At 41.1% G+C, this 22751-nt stretch overlaps 1 protein-coding gene and 1 long non-coding RNA gene across 5 annotated transcripts in view; one reads left to right on the top strand and one right to left on the bottom strand.

The window, feature by feature from the left end:
• LOC148190452 (uncharacterized) overlaps nucleotides 1–8647 on the bottom strand; it is a 50625-nt gene extending 41978 nt beyond the window's left edge. For 3 of the 4 annotated variants that reach the window (XR_015777058.1, XR_015777057.1, XR_015777059.1), the window contains exons 1-2: nucleotides 8521–8641; nucleotides 7952–8060 (exon numbers count right to left, since the gene is read on the bottom strand). This is a non-coding gene — a long non-coding RNA (uncharacterized LOC148190452). Of the gene's footprint in view, nucleotides 1–7951; nucleotides 8061–8520 lie in introns of all 4 variants that reach the window. The other variant, XR_015777062.1, reaches the window with a different exon arrangement.
• brd7 (bromodomain containing 7) lies at nucleotides 8011–22746 on the top strand. Its single transcript, XM_042482502.2, has 17 exons — nucleotides 8011–8160; nucleotides 8562–8755; nucleotides 8887–8974; nucleotides 9066–9123; nucleotides 9306–9450; nucleotides 10174–10284; nucleotides 10937–11106; nucleotides 11913–12027; nucleotides 12926–13001; nucleotides 13506–13613; nucleotides 13724–13859; nucleotides 17787–17898; nucleotides 18014–18061; nucleotides 18792–18879; nucleotides 20582–20725; nucleotides 21670–21810; nucleotides 22556–22746. The coding sequence occupies exons 1-17, from the start codon at nucleotides 8112–8114 to the stop codon at nucleotides 22624–22626; spliced, it is 1854 nt and encodes a 617-aa protein (XP_042338436.1). The 5' UTR covers nucleotides 8011–8111; the 3' UTR covers nucleotides 22627–22746.
• Nucleotides 22747–22751: the final 5 nt, after the last annotated feature.

Genomic DNA, 22751 nt, shown 5'->3' on the forward strand with positions numbered 1-22751 from the left:
GCTGTAACTAAGGCCAATACTTTTGTAACTCAGTCGATAACAACTGTTGGCTTTTTGTGTTTGAGCTAAATGCTCTGTATAGTTGGGGGGTGTGCAGCTTGACGTCACCCCACCATTTCCTAGAACGTAAAAGCACATATTATGCTTTTGATACTGGCACTGTCAGGCATCAGCATTACCTAGAAGGAGATGGGAACCAGCAGCACCCCGCAATGTCACCAAAAAGAAAGAATTGATTAGTCCAAACGAAGGGATGTGGCTCCTTCCTGGGCCATAAATGAATGTGTCAAAGTGTGACAAAGAACCAAGTTCCTCTGATTAATGCTGTGGCTGTCAGTGAGCGCCGGGCCTGACTGGTACATCAAAGCTGCCAAAAACACAAGGAACTGGTGGCATTTCCAACAAAAAAACACATTCTTCATCCTTCCTCCATCATCACTAACTTTACCCCATACTCAGCGCTGACCATTTAGTCTGAATTGAGTCACACTCAATGGGGGAGGAGAGCTTTGAAAATAACTCTTTATCTGTGTGTTGCTGTTTTTCAGGGAACACAAAAGGACTGACGAGACCATTTATCTGTAGATTCTTTAAAAGAAAAAGAAAGGCAAAGAAAAAAACGAGCCTACCTGATGTTTTCTCTCCCTCTCTCTCTCTCTTTTTTCCACAAGGCACTGTCTGTGCCTGCAATCCCTTTATCTGCCTTTCATTAGCGCCTCGCTCGCCCTCTTAGTAGGGCGGGTGTCTGGGAGACAGTCACTTTCTCCCAGCCTGTGATGTTTCTGCAGATTACAGAGGGCCTTTGAAGCCACTGCACTCCTCAATGCCAGGGCCTCAGACAGGCCCATGCCATCTGTCAGATTGATGGCAAAGTAGCGGAATGGGGCTGAGACACCCTCTGTTGATCCACACTTTTGTCTTTTATGTGTCACATTTGGATGTCGCATGAAAGCCACACCTTTGTAATCTGCTGCTGGGACCCGCCTGAAAGACTGGCCTCCACAGCATACAAACACACACACCCACAGACAGGAGAGAATAATGGTCCTCAGTAATTACTCTTACCTGTGGGCATCAGTCTCTAAACGAGACAATTATCGTCATCCCCTCACAGTCATCTCTGGTTTCCTCCCACTTTTCCAAGGCCCTGGAAATCACTGTCATGTGGGTCTTTTTATGCCTAACCAGTGGGAAGGATTTGATTGTTCATGAGCTTAGGAGTCTGTGAGTTAGTCTGTTGCAGGGTGAACAAAACTGCAGAACCACCAACCACCAGCAGGTTTACTTTACAAGAAAGTTTTCACAGAGAAAACCTAAGATGAAATTTCTCCTGACTGTTGATAAATACCCAAAAAATATTTTAACGAAGGTCCGACATGGAAGGTATTTACCATACACTAAGCACTAACTCCCTCTCTTACTGTTACTGTGCTGGTTCTAGCACGACAAATTTGCAGTTAATAATGATCAAAGCAGAGGTCACCTTAACTGAACATTTGCCTTAAGGAATATTTTCCATCACTGACTTAATTTTTTTTATATACATAATGGCATAAAAATCTAAAGGCTGCCTGTCATTTTGAAAGATATTGAGAGCAATCTACTGTAATTTTAAGTAATTCACACCCCTGTCCAGTTAATGGCGTGTGCATATAAATTAAATATTGTCTTGTCTTGTTCATGCTAGACAGACAATAAAAACAAATGGAATGGGCAAAGTTGTCACGTTGACATTTAAGGTATACTGATATATTCAAGACATCAATTCATACATGCAAAAAATGCAAGAAAACCTTCCACCTTAAAAGTTGCCTGTGGCTGCTGGCGGTTGTCTTTGAGCTACTAATAAAGATAAAGGGGCAGCAAAATATCCCTTCACTCTGTAGTTAAAATCGACTAATCTACGTAAACATCTGTGAACACAGTAGGAACAGTGGTTACTCCTTCGAAACGAGACGTAACCGTGCACGCGTGTGTGTGTCAGAGGTGATCTGCACTTAAACAATCAGCACCTGCTTAAAAATGCATAATCTGTAAGCTTGTTCTTTGTATTCATTATTTCAAAACAATACAAATGTTAATGAATGAAAATTAGATGCTTTTAAATATGTCATATAATCATTTAAAAACATGAAAATTAAAATGATGGTAAATAATAGATGATGACAGCATTTGCATGACCCTGTCTGTCAAAATGAGTCTAATGCAACCTCTGGCTCACAGTGACATTTCAACCCCCCAAAATATTAGTATTGTTTTTCAAATAACAGGTGATTTAACGCAGCAGTAGATAAAAGCAGTGACTACTGATTACAAACGATTTGACAACTAATAAGCTAGCTAACATTACAGCTCAGCCGAGGTGAACGGCATTAATGTTTACATCTCACACTATCACAAACACACACCTCTTGTGTATCTACACATGCACGCTTCCTTCTGAATGGTGTTATGATTGTCGAGTGTGGTTTGGTAGAAAGAAAATAGCTCTTTCAATAAAACTGCTCATAACAAGGTCTATGGATTATCTTCTGAAACAAGGTCATGATTTCCTAAAAGAGACATTGGTGTTTGAAGTTTTTTTGGTGTGTTTTGAGCACCACAAGCTGAGTCCACCTAGTTTCATTATATCCAAGAGAAGGCAGACATCTTTAATACCACTATCTTTAATTCTATGCAATTCACACCAAAACAATCTCGATTGATAAAGAGCACCACAAGTGAAAGGGAAAATATGTATTTTTGATAAACTGTACCTCAAACATAAGTTTATTATTCATTAGTCTGTTTCAGCATCTGCAGGTCTCAAACAGGAGTTGCAATGTTTATTGGGGACTACAGGCTAAGAAGGATGACAGCTGAGATACCATTTTTATTATAAAGGACCCAGGTTTACCCTTTTTGGGGAAGGAGGGGTCCTGATAAACCTCTGAAAGGGAGCGAGATTACAGGCAGTGCGTTTCCACCTCAAACGGTGCCTCTCCCTGTGTTGAGACGATAAACTCTCATTGAGTTTGCAAAGACCATTTCCCAGTGGCTGTCTTTCAGTTTATATGAACTTTTCAAACGTCTAAGGATCTGACGGAGGATCGTCACCAAGCTCGCAGGCTTTTAACATGTCTCCCCTGTGTATTTTTCCCACCACAGGACCACTGTCTTCAGAGGCTCAGATCGACATTAATCAGCGGTCGCCCCCCTCCCGCTGCTTGTCCTGTCACACATGCTCGCACACAAACGCACACTTGCAAATTTATGATGCATGTGAGCATTTTGATGTGTGTGTTCCATGAAAATACACACAGACAACTCCCCACAAGCATCCCCAGAGCCACACATCAGACCGGCCTCCTTGAAAAAAAAAATCCTCCATTGTAATGGAGTTTTCAAAAACAGAATAATACATTAAGTACCTTAAAGCAGAGGGTGACGTTAAGCTGCAAAAATATTAAGCAAGCCCAATGAAATATACATTAGAGTAATTGGATCAGAGAAGACTGTGGCTAACAACTGGAGATGGCAGACACTAAGATGAACGCATTCAGTCGGGCGAGCCGTTGATTGGCCCAAACCTTCATTCACAGACCTGGGTGGGAAGTCAGAGGACCACAGGACTGGAACATGACAGAGACAGTGGCGAGCAGTAAAAATTGATAATCAAAGCCACGCGCAGATAAAATGTTTTGGTTGCAGATAAAAATAGAGTCACCATACACATAAGGCTTTGACAAGGATGAGTGATTGATGCTCAAAGATGTTGGCATGACAGACTGGCAGGCGGGAGAAAAACACTGAGGCAGAATGACTGGCTTCTCCTCTTTGATGTTTCTGTCTGACTTACTTGTGATGCCTGGTTACATCTTCAAAACCGTTCTGCGTTGACAGTTGTAATGACCCCAAACATTTCATCTGTCATATCTGAACAGCGCTCTGACAACTTCGAGTGAAAAGAATATACTTCTATGACCAAACTTCATACCATGTTATTATATCTATCCATAAGGAGGGGAGTTATTAATTTGCATTTGTCACAGGCTTTAAGCTTGATGCAATTACCCAAAGTGACTCGCGCTGAACTTTAAAATCTGAGAAACTGCGCAAATGTCAAAGCCGCAAATTCCAGACAAACGATGTTAGATATTCACGTGAAAGCAGAAGAAATATTTGTGTTTGTGAACTAGAGCGAGGTTTATTTTTAATAAACTATATCAAGTGTAAATGAAGAAAAAACGATAAGAGACGGTGTAACTATGTGACAGTCACTGACGTGCAAAAGTGTTGGACAAAGTCAAGCTTGTTAAGGTGCTGTTCCAGCACCTTAACAAGCTAAAAAGACCATAGCGCTCCGGCTCAGTGGCGTCCAAACAGCACATTTTATCTGCAATGCCGGTTCAGTCGAACCATGTGCAAGACAGATAAACTGTTCAAAGCCTGTCTTTGTATGCCTGTTTGTATTTTTGTTGTGTATACGGAGAGACCAAACATCCCAGTTCCATGCCGTCCGCAGAGCGGGAAGCGGTTTCCCATGGTTCTGCTGGGATGCAGCTTTCATGTGGAAACAGTCTCTGGGTCCCTTTAGCCTCTCTGTTGTGACAGAGGATAATGAAATTCACAACATCTGCCATTTGTTAGCCTTGTTTGGTGTAACTGATCTCCTTTTAATCCGTGGACTTCCAACGCGTGTGCAGCTCTGCAGCTGGAATGAAGCAGATGGATCCCACGGCCTCTCTGGGGCCACAGCGGGCCGCAACGGGCCGGCCCGGGGCAGGCGTATATCCGGCCCTTCCTCTCGTCAGGCCTAAGCGACACATAGCGCTCGAGCACACTGCATCACCAGCACTGCTGGTTTGTAATGAATGCACACTTTGACATTTATTTTCACCTGTTATACTCGTCCAAAATTGCTACCCAGACAAAGACATTTGCTAAATGCCTATAACGTGAGTGAAAACGTAAAACTTGACTTTAACTTCTCCATAGAAACTAACATTACTGCATTTAGGAGGATACTTTGTCCATTTTCAGCCAGCTTTGTATGATAACAGTGTGGGTCGTATTTATAAATGATGTGCGGTAAATGTCCCCCCATCTTTCATTTGCCACCAAAAAAAAGTAAAAATTAACTACAAGCCCACCACCATCGCAGACACAAAAAGTCTGGAAGAGGATCAAGAGAGAGACCAGCCTCTCTCTCCCTCTCTTTCTCCCTCTCTGTCTCTCTCTCAAGCTCAGACCAAACTCAGTCTTCAGAAACATATACAATCTAAAATAACCCTGCTACATGAGCATTTTTTTTTATCTTTTTACTGCATAGATAACACAGTTTTGTGAAAAGACCAACTTTCTAGTTGTGAAATCTTTAAAGCACCTATGTGTAGGATTTCAAAATGTTTCACTTTGGCACCATCAAGTGGTAAAATCAAGTAAACCACTTCACCCTCTCTGGTTCAGGATAAATCAATATTTAAATAAATAAATAAATAAAATAATAAATAAATATAAATGATTTACAAGAGGATGTAATCCCAGAAAATATTTCCAAGCGCAACTTTAAAGCTACACTTATCTACACATTTATTTTAGAAAAAGATAAACATTTCTTCCAGTACTGTGACTTGTAGTATTGAACCCACAGAGGGCAATCAAACACATTTACAGGAGTTGGTGGAGACCAAAATCAGAGCAAAAAGAAATGTAAATATTGGAGGCACATTCATCAGGCGGACTGAAACATGTCTTCAAAGCTGCCCCAAATTTGTTGGATGTGTAAATAAGCAACTTGATGCTAAAATGCTTTACTCCGTTTGTTGTTTTTAGTTTGCTAAATATGTGTATAAGAGTAAAGAAGAAAAAAAAACTCTACCACCCTCCTTCACTGGGTTACAGGTAGGGCAACTGTCACTCTGGCACTATTTCTCTGACCTCTGAATTTCACAGATGAAATTTTGTTGGCTTCGTAACTGAAGCTTTTCCCATAAGAGTACCAGCTAGTAATCATAGCAACATGTAAAACGTGTACTGCTGGGCTGGTATTTCTTGACGCAGATCAGGAAATAATTTGTTGGGGATAAGTTTGCTTAGATAGGAGACTCAAACATCAACAGACTGTCAGAATCACCTCTTCATCTGAAGGCAGGAATGGCTGAAACGGTGGATTCAGTCAATCTTCATTCCTTTCAAACCTTCTGCCCCCACCTTTTACCCTCTTCATAAAACCTGGAATGTGCTTCAAAGAATGCACACTATCTTTCCTCCATGAATAAAACATCTGTCATTCATCAGCCAGTACAATATGTGCCAATTTAACAGAGCATAACAGCTCTGTGAGGCAAGGAAGCACAGTGTCCTATGGAGCCCAACCATAACCAAGTGTCATCGGCCTCCTTCAGGAGCTTAGAGAGGTTTATTTAAACAAGATTCAGTCCCATATTTAATTCAAGTCCAACTGAAATTAAATAGCTTTCTTTTTCTTGTCTGCTACAACACATACGTCTGCTCTGTAAAGCACTTGTCCTCTGAGAAAAAAAAAACATCAGAAACCTAAAAAGGGAGAATTTTTATAGGCCTAGTTTTTGGTTTCATGCTGGCGCCCCCTAGTTTTGCATTAATTTGCACCTATGGTATAACATCAGCACTCTGGCAGTTTTCTACTCACAAGACACGTTCTTATCCAAATAAATTGGACAACACAGACACTCCTGACCCTCCAGCCAACTCAGACAAAAATGAATATTTCTTATATCCCCCAAGACCTTTGTTTATTCCTTTTAAAGGGAAAAAAACTAAAATCTTATTGATATCGACACTATTCGGGAGCAATGTGATACGGGGCATTCGGTTTTCACAGGGGGCCCAGATTTTAAATATGGTTGGAAACATGGTTCATATGCCACAATGTAACAAGAAAACCTAGACAATCCATGTTTTGCCAAAAAAAAAAACTCTTTACAAAACTGCTAATTGCTGTCTTCCTCATGTATTATGCTGCTGAAGTCACATTTAAACTAGGTTGACATTACCTTTGACTATAAAAAGGGATGATAATTACATGATTAGTTCAGTTGGATGGTTATAAACATCTTTCTTAGAAAATGCAAACAGCCTGTATAACTACAAAGAACGTCCAAGATTAAATGTAAGAGTCTTATAACACATATGAGTGTTAAAAGGGAACTGCACTGATTTCATACATTTTACACAGGTACTATCAACCCATCACAGGGACTTTATTCAGTTTGTGAAAACAGTCAAATTGAACATACAGTTTGAAAAACATTAACCAGCATCCCAAATGAGTACAATACTAAATAGCTGGAAAACCCATTTAATTGGTGGCAGACCTGCCCTTCTGGGGTGTGTTTATGGGTGGATGCATGTATTGGTGTTGTTGGGGAAGTCTTGCATTTAAGCCTCAGTGGAGCTGACAGGAACTCCTTGTCTTGCTCAAGAGCACGTGGGCTGGGGGAATTACTGAACTTGCTTGCTCCAACTAAAAGATTGCCATGCTACCTAGCACTGACATTTATTGGTAAACGTACAGCTCTGCCTGACAACACCGTCATTTCTAAAGTAGGATATTTGTCCATGCAAACCACAGTGCATCATCTCAATAATCATACAGTTTATATTATTTATTTTTATGTCTATTCTGTATTTGCTTTCTCATCTTAATGTTTGTATTTATGTCTGTGATTAGTTTCGATGCTCTGTTTCTCTTCACATGCCACTCCTTATGCTAACAATGCTTATTTATAAATGCCTTTTATGAATGTATATCATATTTAGTATGTACACCTTGTAGGGTGACACGGGCAGGTATGCATTTAGAGATACTTTACAGTGCATGTATGTATGTACGTATGTGTGTGTGTGTGTGTGTGTGTGTGTGTGTGGGTACAAAAGGGTACAGAGGATTAAAGTTTAGCAGAGCTTGGTTTGTGGTTGCTGAGCTTACCTCGCCCCCTGCCGACGACAGAGGTGACCGCAGCACCTCGCTGTATCACCGCCTTCCCGGCAGGTGGCGCTACAGGCTGCACCCATGGTTTCCGCTGAAGTGCTTCCGCCTGCAGAGATCACACAGAGCAAGCAGCCGGTGTCAGATCAAAATACAAACAATGGGCAAGAAACACAAAAAGCACAAGTCCGAAAAACACGGATATGAAGGTATTTAATTTGCAGATAGAGCAAGCACTTTTCCACTTGAACTATTTACTGATCTGTTGTTAAACATACATGCTGGGATCCTCGATTTGTCGCATAGATTTGGCGCTTGTTAGCTGTGTTAGCACGAGCCCTGACCTAGCTGATTAGCTAGCGAAGTTTTGGGCTAGCTACCGGCCTGATTTAGGCTGCTTGTTTATTTCATGCATGTCTCTCAATGTGCCACAATTCTGTTTGGATACAACGCAGGTTACCTGAGGATACAGTACAAAGTTAGCTGTAGCTGAAGCACAACAACTGCTATGTAAACTAGCGTTAGCAGTTAGCGGCTAATGTTTATTTCTCAGCTGTCACGGGTCCCACCGATAGATCCATTTGGTTGTTTGTTGACTTGATATCTGCAGAGTTCGGAGAGAGACCACTGAAGCTGGTGTTAAAGGTGTCCGGAAACGAAGTGACTACCGGAAGCTCGAGCCTGGACACTTTTTATGACGAGCATCCAGCGGACCACGACAAACCAAAGGACAAGAAGAAGAAAAAGAAGAAGGATAAAGAGAGGAGCTTTGGATCACCAGAGGATGACAGAGGAAAGAAAAAGGTAAAATCACTAAAGATCCTTTCCCTGTCCTCTTCATGGGGCATTAAAGAGTGTTCAGTCTCTTGGAAGGACTCGTGAGTTTACATGGATTGTCCGCATGTTATACATAATGTCTGTTTTTATATTGTTAGATGACAAAGAAGAAGAAAGGGCAGGATACAGATGGGGACGATGAACAGAGCAGAACTCCTATACGTTCGGAGCTGGATAAACTCGAAGGTAGTCTCTGATTTCCCCCTGTTCGCAGTCTTTGTCAACACTTTCTATCTCTGCAGAACTCCCCTTGATGCTGTATTATTCCTCCTCATAGAAAAAGAGCAAACTCCTCTCCAGGAAGCTTTGAACCAGCTCATCAGGCAGCTCCAAAGGTACACCAATGATCATTTATTGTTATGAGATAACTCTATTTATTTATGCGCCGTTGCACATTTAGCAGCAAGTCTCCTCACAGTTCTTGAGACTGTATTACTGATCATTAACCCCCTTTCCCCGCAGTAAAGTTACTGTATGCCTGGTGAATAAAAACTGTGTGTGTGTCTTTTCTCTGTAGGAAAGATCCCAGTGCGTTCTTCTCGTTTCCAGTGACAGACCTCATTGCTCCTGGCTACTCTGCGATTATCAGGCGGCCTATGGACTTCAGCACAATGAAGGACAAAGTAAAGAAAGAGTGCTATCAGTCATTGGATGAACTCAAGGTATCTACATTACATTCTGGTGTATTTTTGCATGCTGAGTGTACACTCACAGCAGGATAAAATAAAAATTACTAAGGATGTCCAGAGCAGATCCAGGCATATTTTAGTAGATTGGAATTGGCTAAAAATAACAAGAACAAAATTTGGCTTTCTGAAAGCATCATTCTCTTAAAAAACTTTAAGATCTCCGCTGTGTTTTGTAGTCCCAACAGTAACATCTTCTCTCCATCTGATCACTTCACAACAATTTTAGGAGTCGCCTTCTCTTAGTTAGACTTTCTCAATTTTATTTATCTTTTGTTTTTGATTAGTATTTATTTGTGATGATAAGCTTTATCATTTTAAATGAGGACCTTCAGTATTTGGATCAAGTAGTATGTTAAAAGTAAGGTGTGCCAAATTTAGAAAGCTGTTAATTCAAATTGTCATATTCATGTTTAATCCATTTTAGGAATATAGAAGTATTGGATTAGACTCGGTATTCGCATAATAAAGGATTAGACTGGAATCTGGGCAAAAAAACATAATGACTGCAATTTTGGAGACACTGATCATGTTGATAAATGTTAAAATTAAGAGTAATTGCACAGAGTGAATGAGCATGGGCCAAGGCGTGAGGTTTGTCATGTAGACCAGAGTTATAATCTCTTCTCTGCATTTTGATTGACAGAGCCATATTTGTCATTTGTTTGATGTGTTTTAATATGATGTGTGTTGTTGCAGGTGGATTTCAGGATCATGTGTGAAAACGCCATGATTTACAACAAACCAGAGACGATTTACCATAAAGCTGCTCGAAAACTGTTACACTCTGGGATGAAAATCTTAAGCCAGGTAGGAAATTAAGGATTCAGAAAAAAGACTTATTCAAGGGATTACAGCAACTGCAACGGATTGTCCAATTTATTTGGATAAGAACGTGGTTCATGACATTTTGTTCTTTCCCTATTCATCATTTACACCAGTATTAATAAAGACATGGTAGACAACTAGCATTCTTTTAAAACAGCCTTTAGTATAAAAGCTCATTGGGACATTTATTATTTTTTCTGTATCTTTATAATTTAAAGCTTAAATTAAATATATGTCTGTGAATATGTGAAAGACAGACACTGTGTTAACAGTTAACATGTGACCTTTGATTTTCTGGGTGGGTGAACATGAGACCCAGATGATGTTTACTGCACATGTATAAATCTTCTCATTCTCTGACACAAAGCTTGATGCACCACAAAATGTCATTATTTAGCTTTCTGTGTTAGTTGAACAAAGTGCAGCATTGTTGTGTTTGCCTTAAACTTCATATGGAGCGCTGCAACACAGTTAAATGACTTTGCTACAATGCAACACATGGGGGCAGCAGATAGCCTCGAATTGTCGCATCAACAGGTTTATCAAGCAAATTTCCTTCTCTCCAATGATTCTAATCTCCTTCCCGATCCCAAATAAAGAAAACAAAACTTTTAATTGACTTTCTTGCCCCTAGGAAAGATTGGAGAGCCTGAAGCAGAGCATAGAGTTCATGTCTGGCCTCGACCCCTCGGCCAAAACACCGAGTAAGACTGAAGAACAAGGGGCCACCAGTCTGGACCAGAACAGAGAGGGACCCTCGACCACAGACACCAGCGAGAGATCCCAGACACCCAGCACACCCAGGTCCTTCAACCTGCTGACTTTACACACGTTTACTTAAGTCAAAGTCATGTTCAGCTGCTCTCACACGAAGAGTACCCAGATTTATAAGTCAGCATACGTTACTTGACTTGAGTTCAGAGAGCTTGTGTCAATCAAGAAATGACCAAAAGCTGTCTCAGATCGCTAGCAAAAAATTGTTTAAGTACAGTTTCCAGCTCCTCTTAGACAATCAAAAAAACTGAAATAAATGCTAAAATTGTCGGCCACCCGTCAACACAGTTAAGGCTGAGATAACTAATCAGCCAGAAGTGAAAATGCAGCACTCTGACGGAGCCAGTTTCCCACATCATGTTGTTTTCTGTGAGCTTGTTTCCCTCTGACACCAAAGTGAATCAGTTTTCCGCTGTGAAGCTGGAGGCTGAGAATGTGAGGAATGCCTCGCAGCATGCTGGGACTTGTTTCCTCTCAAGGCTGTTCATCTTTTGAATCGGTGTTGTTGCCCTGTGATGTAACAGAACCTGACGAATAAAGTCACGTGTTGGTTATGACTCACTTTCGAAGGAACAGCCGAGAAACCTTTACTGTGCTGTTTCTCAATTCGGCTACCTCCCAAATTACAACAGTTAACACTGTTTGCTGACGTCAGCAAAACGCTTACAGGTAGATTATCTGAAAGCAGGATGTGGGCGTTTAAGGACCAGAAGCACTCACCCTGGCTTTCTCCCTGCAGTGTGTATGCTTTTTTTTTCTTGCTAAAGAATAAAAAAGCTTTTCATTCATGACCAAGTGTCTCATCTGCTGTCTATCCATTTGTGTTTCATGTGCAGACAGGACAAGGACTCCAAGGACGAAGCCGCAAGGGTAGAGAAAGAGCTTGAGGAAATCCGCAAGGTCATCGAGGAGTCTGGAGGAAAGCTGTCCAACAGAGTGCTGCAGTGTGATGTGAGAAAAACGGGTTAAACGCCAGATTTCTTTTATTGTAACTGACATATCCATTATTTAAAATATTAGAAAACCTGCTCTTTTCAACAGCATAAAAAGCAAAATTTAAAGCCCCCAGTTGAGACAATACCCATTCTTTTCGGTTAGCCAATATTTATTCATTTATTTATTTTGTATTTATTTATGTATTTAGACATTTTGAACTATTAACTTGAGGTTATGACAGCTTTCCTCTCTTATTAATGTGATGAGTTTGTTTTATGTTCTCTCGGTCCATCATAATGTTTAACCACAACAGCCATTCCTCATACAGGGATCCTGCAGATCCTTAAGTCTGTAAAGGAATTACATTCATTAATCTATAATTAAGGCCTTAATTGGTATTAAAATGTCTTAAAGCAGTCTTTCAAAAGTCTCAGACACGGGGAGTAGGATATTATTAACCTTTTTTTCTGATTTTGCATCGTAAAATCTCAAAATAATTGATAATGTCTAATTTTATAATAATTTACCAGCTTTAACATCAACCATGAAAGGATAGAAGAACCAGCATAGCACTCATGTATTTACTACATCCAATAAAGTGAAAAAGGACCAAGCTTTTTCCAAGGAATGGATACTTTTTGATAACATCAAAGATCAAGATCATGCTTTATATTGAATTAAACATTTGGGGAAAATTATCACTGACTTAGTAATTGATGTCAGTTCACATTTATTTTTCTTCAGTTTTGGTTATTGTAAAAATGGTCTTAAAGGTATTTCTGAGTGGCTTTTAAAATTCTTAAAAAAGACGTGACACTAACTTCTCTTAAGCTGTAGGAACCCTGTCATACTGCAAAGGGGATTTTTATGCACGTTTACTGCCATTGACTCTTATCATTTATTTGCTGTTTAGTTGGAGTTTGCACGGCGGAAGTCTGACGGCTCCACCACTCTGGCAATCCTCAACCCAGCAGATCCATCAGCAGGAGGTAGGTCCATCTGGCCCCATAATGGAGCTCAAATAACTCTTTCTTACCACGCAATACTGTCAAAAATTAAATTGGACATTTTCGAAGACAGTTTTCTGTATTTTGTTACATTATTCGTTTTTATGTGCCTCTTTTATCTGTGCTTGTACATAGCATCAGAATCTTTTATATATCGATAAGGACTGACGCAGATTGAAGAGTTGTGCGCAGGAGTTTCACTCAGGGGCATTATAGATTCGAAATTATGCAAGTAATTTCCATCAGCTGTGAATAGATGTTCATAAAATAGAGCTCTGGGGGTTTCTATGAGATCTGTGTTAACCGTTTTGAAAAACGGTGTGAAAAATGTGTGACACCAATGAAAAAGTGTTAAACATTTGCAAGAGAAGACTTCTGTTGTGCTAAGAAGGGGATGATGAAGGTCAAGTGGATCCCGGTTTGCCAAGCACGTCTTGGCAGTCGAAAAAAACTGTAAATTAATGCCAGAGTATTTCCTTGCTGTAGATGTCGGTTACTGTCCCGTGAAACTGGGCATGATGTCCAATCGGCTGCAGAGCGGAGTTAACACCCTGCAGGGCTTCAGGGAGGACAAGAGGAACAGGATCACTCCAGGTAATATACTGCCCTAACATAACGTCTCTGCACATCACTAATATCAGAGACCTAATATCTCCACTCTGCTGGTTCACTTTACATGACAATCTTTGACACTATTTTCACAGTGTCCTACGTCAACTACGGGCCATTCACCTCCTACGCACCCACCTACGACTCCAGCTTCGCCAACATCAGCAAGGAGGATTCTGACCTTATCTACTCTCTCTATGGTGAGGAGTCCAGTCCTCAGGGCTCAGACAGGTATGTACAGTATGACCACGGACGCACTCGAGCTCTGCGGCATTTACACAGAACGTCACTTGATGCATTCCTGGCTGATTACTTTCCAGATGTTCCTCTTTTTCACTCTAAAGGAGGTCAGCTGTAGACTGGGCCTCATCCTGACTCCAGTCTTTCAATTCTTACACTGGTAATAATATTATGGTACTCGGGACCTATAGGACACTCACAACACCCTTGGTTTACCTCACCTCCACCAAGAATTTCCTAAATACCTTGACGACTTTGCGCGGTCTGTGCTTGCGTTGTTGCGTTGTATTAAAGCTGCTGTAGTGTTACTGACATTCAGAACATTAGTACAGCATCAAACGGCTATTTGCTATCTAAAGATCTTGTCCTGAGTAGAGAATGAAGTCACGCTACCTCTGTGTGCCTCTGATTTTTATTTTGGTAGACAGTCCAGCTGCACGTGCATGTAAGTCCCCGCGTGTATCCACTGTCTGAAGGAATAAGTCCTAAAACCAGGAAATGAATTACTATTTTTGCTCTTTTCCTTCCTTCGTCTTGAAGTCAGTTCATTGTTTTGTATAGAATTTTTGTGCTTGTATAATGGCTCCTGAGTAATAAAGCCCAAAGTCCAAGCCAAGAGGAGCTCTCACTCCCTCATAAGTCACTGCTCCTAAGCTGCCTGAAAAAGCTCGTTTGAGTTTCAGTGTTTACTTCCATAACTTCATGATATCACAATGTAACAGACAGAACAGCCAGCTGACCAATTAGAGCTGATTGGACTTGTCCAGGGGCGGGACATAAGCTCAGACAGACTGTTTCAGAAAGAGATGCTGCAGCAAAGGGCTGTATGAGAGAACATTAAAACATGTACACCTATTCAAGCAGACCCCCAAAATACAAATATGATCCTGAAAATGAGCATAATAGGACCTCTTTAACACAGCCACCACTCACCTCGCCATCCGGGTGTGACCGCTGTCTTCATCTGACCCAAACCATGGCAGAGCTGGAAGGGTATCTCCAGTCTCTACAGGCTCAGGCATGAAGAACTGTTCCTTGATTCCCTGGTTAAAGTCGGCGCTGCTCCCGCTGCTACAACTGAGGCTGAGCTGGACTCCACCATCCCAGCTGACCAGTCCCACGCTGAGGACCTCTGACACCAAAGAAACCCACAGCTCCACTCTCAACCAGAAGCCCTGGTTCATCGTATGTAGGGATTTCGGGGTAAAGAAGTAACCCCGCGTCCTTCTCTTTCCGCTGAAGTTCTGACCGCCAACGAGCCCAACATCCTGGATAAGCAGCACTCCCCCCACCGCTGACTGACAACCGTCCAAACTCGTCCCCGTTGCCACTTTGTGCACCAGTACCCCCTGCTCCGGGTGCTCTGCCAGGCCGCGCGGTCAAATCCACCGTTCAAAGCCGGCTACCACTCTCCCAAACCCAGCTGGCGGACACGTAGCTCCCCGGCCTGTGAACTCCTCTTCTGGCTCCACTTCACAGTCCTGCATCTCAGGTCTTTGGTGACTCCATGGTTAGACATATTAAATTCATTTGCACATATAGGTGTTTGCTCGGCAAACATATTACGTATTTGGCACAAACGACACCACCAAGCAGCAGTCTGAAGTTTCAAAAGAGGATTTTAACGGTCTTTTTAACAAAGCTCAAACACTGCTGAAAGTCCAGCTTCATTTCAGGCCCGCTCCGAGGTTTCTAACGCGTCACTCGGCTGCTCTGGTTGCATACCTGTTTCCAATCAGTCCGTCCATCTCAAAACTTGTCTTTTATCGACAAAAGCTCCCTCCTTTCATGGAGACGTATCCACCGCAGCGTCCACGGCACCCGAGCACTCTCAGCAAACACTTTCCACGCAGTTAGCGCAGCCTCACGTCACCGACTCACCGCCAATCACTCCGCACCTGCCGCGCGCTACACACCGGTCACTAATTGCTCTTCTTCGTCCCCAGTGACCCATTCACCTTCTGTCAGTGCCGCTAGCGCCCCCTACAGCCCACATAATCTTCATAACACTCCAGAGAGCCACACATCACAGTCACAATTACTAACAGATTTAACCCGTTGAAACCTGAATTGGTTTGATTTCTTTGAAAAACACAGTAAGAAGGCCAAGAGCAACAAAAGAAGAAATGACACAAAATTAGCAATAAATTACTAAAAGATGGGAGTAAATAACCTGAAAATTAGTAAAAGAAAAAGAAGAAAAAACAAACACTCAAGGAAATGAGCTGAAAAGGTGCTTTAAATGATAAAATTCTGTAACATCCTTTAAAACATATAACTATCATTGTTATGGCATCAAACAAATTCAAATATGATTGTAATAAATTGAATTTGACTCAATGAATTCCTGAACCCACAAGATCAAACCCACACGATATTTCAAAATGCAGCCTAATTGATACTATTCTGTGTAATGCGTCTGATAAATACGTCATCAGTGGTGTATTTAACCACTTTGTGATCTTAGTGGCTGCATCAGAGATGTGAGCAGTAAGAAAGTAACCTCCCATGTGAAAACTAGAAGGAATCTGAAAAAAAACGTAATAATCAAGCTTTCCTGCATGACTTGTATCATAGCAACATGTCTAATGTTACCAAAATCCCTGACATTGATCTTGCTTTAAATCATTTTACAAATGGTTTTAATTCAATTGTTGGTAAACTGCTCTTTTTAAGAAATATAGGATAAAAGCTAGATCTAGCCCGTGCTTTACCACCGACTTAGCTTATCTCTTTAACTCCAGAAATAAAGCTTGAGCTCAAGCGAGACAGTCTTAAAACCCCTCCCATTAGCTTGTGTTTAAACATTTCAGGAACTGCTGCACTAAGAATCTGACTACTAATGACACACTTTTGCCAGTCATTCTCATGACCAGAGCAAATTTTGGAAAGTTTTTAAATCAGTTTCAAAAAATAATAGCTCCTTTCGAGCTAGGATTGATAATGGGCACCCTCTTTTAACAGACCAAAAGGAAATTTGCACTGTCATCTTGCTGCCTCTGGACTTTTTTGTGAGAACACTGCTCAAATGAATCATATCTCCAAACCACAACGGTACTTCTCCACAAAGCTGCAGTATGTTTGCTTTTAATCATGGGGAAGTTACTGATGCATCACTCCTGCAGCACTCAGTCATCTTTGAAGGCGTATCGGCCATTCTTTGGATTTCCCCAGAGTTAATAATGTTAGCTGTTAACACTGTTATCACTGTTGGCTCTGTTCACTGCTAGCCGGCAGCTCGGCCACCTCTATGTTAGAGAGCTGCATGCAGGCAATCCTGGCTCAGACTCTGAATATTTGCTCTGAAAGTTGCATCCGGCTCCTTTAAGGTGACTGGATGTTTTTGTCCTTTAAACAAAATGAGAACTAAAGCTTCTCAGTCAATTTAATGTCGTAAACGTTGGTATTCAGCAACAAAGTCTTTGGAGTGTGTCTTTTACAATTTGATTTTTACTAGACATTTATCTTTCTGAATGATTCCATCTTTACCTTTTTTTTTTTAAACAGAATACTCAAAAGGGTTCTTCTTGTGTCATGTTGTTATCTGATGTGCTTTGTAAGACATGCCGCTGTTTTCAGCTTCAGTCTGATTTTCATTGTCTGTGTTAAATTATTGTGGCAGAAAGCACTTGTGTACTTAGTGTCACTTTATTCTGTGGTTATTGTTACTGCTTGCCTCTTACTTACAGCGTGCAGGAGGTTGGGTTGTTGCTTCGGCAGGTGTCAGCAGTGCTGACTCCTCATTATTCCTAGCAAAGAAATTGATGCTGATTTTAACCCTGTTCCATCTTAGAAAACAATAGCAGTAAATCTGCTCCTCTCTCTCTCTCTCTGTGTGTGTGTGTGTGTGTGTGTGTGTGTGTGTGTGTGTGTGTGTGTGTGTGTGTGTGTGTGTGTGTGTGTGTGTGTGTTTGGCAGCTTGTCAGAGTTCCTGGCCAAATCAGACGAGTATGTGTATAAACTGGCAGACAACGTTCTGGATGCGTTGACGAGCGGAGAGCATTCAAAAACCCTGAGTGACACTGAGCCAGTAAGCCGCGCTGTGACATCTTAACTGACCCAAGTTCTTCACTACAGAGTTAAACTGCACAGGGGACAAATCTAAGAGCATCATTTGACTGATGTTTTTGTTGTTTTTTTTCCAGCAAGTGGAGGAGGCAACAAACACACAACAGGACAGGGATGACATGGAGGTGAGACATGACGCTCAGATAAACACCCGTCCTCAGTAAGAAGCAGTTTCTCGTGTGTCCAACTGTACAGCACAAATCCACATAAACATCAAGTTCATAATGAGAAATATCAGCATGCGCTATGCAACGCGAAACCGAAGCTATTCCCTCTCATAAGCGTCGGATGCGATGATCGGAGGAGGAGCTCCTGCTGCTCCTGCTCCGTTGTTCAGCGTGTGTGGATACTTGATTTCATTTTGTCATTGTAGATGGCCTCTGCGGATGGTTGCTACGTCAACCAGCTGTGTCAACATAGCAGGGGCCTGCCTTTAGCTGTGATCCATCCACGCATGGAAAGAACATTTCCCTTGAAAACACAGCGGTGCTACATGCTCAAGGCCCGCAGTTGGAGAATTTTGGAGAGGCCCGTGTTTTCTTTCGGTGCCCGCTGGGTGCGCGACTGAATCGCCCCTCAGAGAAGCGGAGGAAACCAAAGTACGGGCCCCTCCATCAGGCACACAGCAACCCTCTGTCCCGGTTGTTTGCTGTTGTTGGCTGCTCTCCAGCTCACTCTCATCCCCCGCACGGGTGTTAAAGCTTTTCATTAGGTTTGATTTTATTGGAGCGAAGAAGCAGCGTGACCAAAGAGGCTTCAAAAGGCCTGGATGTTCCCTTGAAACGTCAGCTGTCCAGCGTGGAATGCATTTGTCTAATCTGACTGAACATGTCTCCTCCCCCTCGTCTCTCATAGGTATCTGAACCCGAAGCGTCCGACTGCAACAGGCTGGACTTGCTGCGCTCTGCTGCAGGCCTGCAGATGGATGAGGAGCTCTCTGGGGGTAAAACTGCACACTCACTTAGTTTATGTACATATAAAGCTGCAACTCATTATTACTCTCATTTTAGATTAGGGCTGCGCAACATGCAAAAATAATAATAATAATAATGATAATGCGATTATTTGGACCAATAAGTGACAACTTTAATGAGAATTTTATTTTTTTGCATTTCGTTTTCACTGAGAAAGAATCTAAAAATACAGTTTTTTTTTTACTGGGGTTTATACAAAACTACCCCGTTTCTTTATGTCTGGAATATTATTTGTTAGCCAGAGTATCTCTGTAGTACCACAATGCTTCATTTATGATTATATGTTGTAGCACATTATACCTTTATCAAAAAACTGCAGCTCCTGCAATTTAGGTATTACACTTGGATGTATTACAATTTTGATAATGTCGCAATTACTTGATATATCAATTTAAAAAAAACAGAATAGAATAGAATAGAAATACTTTATTAATCCGGTGAGGGAAATTGTTTTGATAAAATAATAATTATAATTATAATTTTATATTTTTATATATATATATATATATATATATATATATATATATATATATATATATATATATATACATATATATATTGGAATATAAGTTCTTTGCCAGTTTCATATATCAGTCATTTTGTTGATAAATTAAGTAACCCTTTAGTCTATAATATGTAACAAAAATTGTTTCCTGGAAGATGAGATGACCATGTGAAATGTATAGTTTTGCCCAACTGACCTGGGCAGTTTAAAGAAAATCATGTCTCAAGACAATATCTAGTCTCATCTCACAGTATCCATATAATATCAATATACTGCTCTGCCCTTTCTCATATCAGAAGCTCGAAATCCAAAAATATTCAATTTACAATGACAAACGGCGAGAAGCTGCAAATCCTTACATTTGAGAAGTTTGAACAAGACAGTATGTCATTTTTGTTTAACTAGTGACTTAAACAGTTAATCTACTTTGATCGATTCTCTGTTGTTCAAATATGAGTATATATTTGTCTCATATGCAGTGAATGACACTGTGATTTTTCCTTAATATGAGTTATAAACCTGCCACATGGTTGGACATCTATGAGGGAACCAGGTGTAAACGTCCATGCTCCCACTGATGGACACTAAGTTTTTCACTTCAGAATCAGACACCACTCAGATAAACTGCAGGACATTTCCAACCCCACAATAAGTTTCATTATGTTAATGAAGCCATACAACTGAAATCACTGCCCACTCACATGGAAGAGCACAGATATGATCTGCTGAACCCAGAGGGCGGGACAGATCTGTGAACCTCGTCAGCCCCGACTGCTTTATGTGTGTCTCAAAGGAAGACGCGAACAAAGAGATTCATAATTACACTAAATGCTGTTGCCACTGAGGTAATTCAGAAACAACCAAAAAAAGCAGCCCTCATCCAAAGCAGTTAGATTTAGCCACATTTAGCCATTCAGCACCTCATTATGTCCCCTCTTAGATCTTTCTAACAGCCCATCAAAGTTTATCTGTCCCCCTGAGCTCTCACAGCACTCTCACGTGTTCATGTAACAGTAAGACCGAGGGCTCCATCTATCAGGATTGAGAAAGAATGGATGCATTGTGTTCAATACGTGAACCCAAGGACAGGAGGGCTAACCCCGAGGTAACCGGAGGACCCTAGAGGAAGTATTAACTGTGTTTTCTCTCTCCCCTGTCTGTCACAGAGGCCCTGCACTTCCAACAGAAATTGGACGAGACTACAAAGTTCCTGCGTGACTTGCAGGAAGCACAGAAGGAGCGGCTGAGCGCCAAGCAGCCACCTAACATGATTTGCTTGCTGGCCCCGACTGCCAAGGAGCTGGAGCTGGGTAAGAGCCTCTCAGTGCATGGCCCCCTTTGTTCCTCCGCTCTCACCATCACCACCAGCTGTAGACCTCAAACAACACGCCATTTACCTCTTTACCAGCCGTCCGACACAGATGTGGGCCGTCTTTCAGCTTCACTGATTCCATTAATGTTACTCTCGGGGATGTATTTTTGGAAGCGGAAATCCCAGAGACCCTTTTTTTTTAAAAATTAGTTTTGGTGTAGTATGCTAACAGTTTGATACTGTTGAATGTTTGCAGAGAAAACATTCGCTATTTCGCCTTTTCCTTGGATTTTACGTCGGCTACACTGGCTGTTGCCGCTCAAGCTAACTACCACCGCTAATGTCTGTTCAGTCACCATGAAACTACACCAAACACCCTGTTAACGTAGCTTAGCACGAGGACTGGAAACAGCTAGCAGAAACAGCATCTCTTACCACACTAATCCACCTCTAAAGCTCACTGATTAAAAATCATACATTTTGTTTAATCGGTACAAAAAACAAGCGTGAAGAAAGCTTCTAGGGGTGCTGTTGTCACAGTAAAGTTGCTGTTCCCGGCCCCATGTAACGCCACAATGATACTGTAACAAGATATACTTTTTTAATTTATATTAAATTAAGAAGATATAATGAGGTAATTGGTGAGCTTTAGAAGCCCTGGTTGGGAGATTGTGTTTTCTTAGAGTCAGGTGAGCTGTTTCCTTCTGTTTTCAGTCCTCATGCTAAGCTATGCTAATCAGCTTCTGTAGGTAAAATGTCAAACTACTGCTTTAAACACAGAACCTAATGTCTAAAATATTCCTGAATCAATACCAAAGCAGAGACTTCAACCTGGACTCCTGTCACCTCTGATTGTCCCTGACTGCGTCCTCCAATGCACTTAACTCTTTCATGATTTCTTGTCCTCATGGCGATCCCTTTTGACTCCTCCTTTGTCTGCAGCTGAGAAGGTGACTACAAACTTGGCTGAGCTGACCGGTCAGGTGGCGCCGTGTGATGTCAGCAGTGTGTACGGCATCAGGAAGGCCATGGGCATCGCTGTACCTCCAGAACCACCTGCGCCCTTCATTGACCTCACCACAGGTAAATTACTTACTGGACGTACTGAATGCTGCTTTTAACTTGAATATTTCTGTCAAAGTATAAACTACCAGTTCTGGTTGTGTGTGTGTTGAATGCCATCAGTGGTGGGAAGTAACTAAGTACATTTACTCCAGTACTGTAGTGAAATACAAATGTAATGTAAATGCACTTAAATCTTTTCATGGCACTCTCTTCTTTTACTCCACTACATTTAAGAGGGAAATAGTGTCCTTTTTACTTCCTTAGAATTAATTAACATGCAGCTGTTGTTATGATTTACTTAACACATACTAAACACAGGGAGCGCTAATTAAATAAGTTTTATTGGAAATTAAACTACCAATTAGGATGTACAAGTCCAATTATTTTTCACTTATCTTTAGTCACTTGGAATTTTGTATTGTTTTGATGGAATAAAACAAGAGCAACGTTGGCACTTTAGGCTCTGTGCACTTATAAAAGCATGATTTTCAAAATTTTTACAAAAATATAAATAAATCAAATAATGGATAAAATAATCAGCAGTGTTGTCCATAATACAAATTAGTTGTAGTCTCTTATACAGAAGAGTTCAAAATTAGCTCCACCTTAGAAAACTACAACAGTTAAATTCTGTTTTTAGCTGAGTGCATGCGTTAAGACACTGTGCAGATAGTGTGGTCTGAGATAAGAGATCTTAATACAGACCTTAACCTGACATTTACAATGTCAGCAAATATTTTACCTTTTTAATGTACTTTTTCAGTGCAGGAGACGTCTGAACCAATGGAGACCACGTCCAGTCTTCAGGATGCAGTTCCAGTCGTGGCTGTATAATGAAATTCAAACCACCCTTACAGGTTAATAAGTTTTGTACGAAAGGTGCTTTTTGTGTGACGTTTGTATGCATTTCAGTCAATAAACTTCTTTTCTTTTTTTTTTAAATATAAAACGTAACTCTT

Source organism: Plectropomus leopardus, chromosome 1, assembly GCF_026936395.1.
Source record: "Plectropomus leopardus strain MGB_pleo_1.0 chromosome 1, ASM2693639v1, whole genome shotgun sequence".
Lineage (NCBI taxonomy): Eukaryota > Metazoa > Chordata > Actinopteri > Perciformes > Serranidae > Plectropomus > Plectropomus leopardus.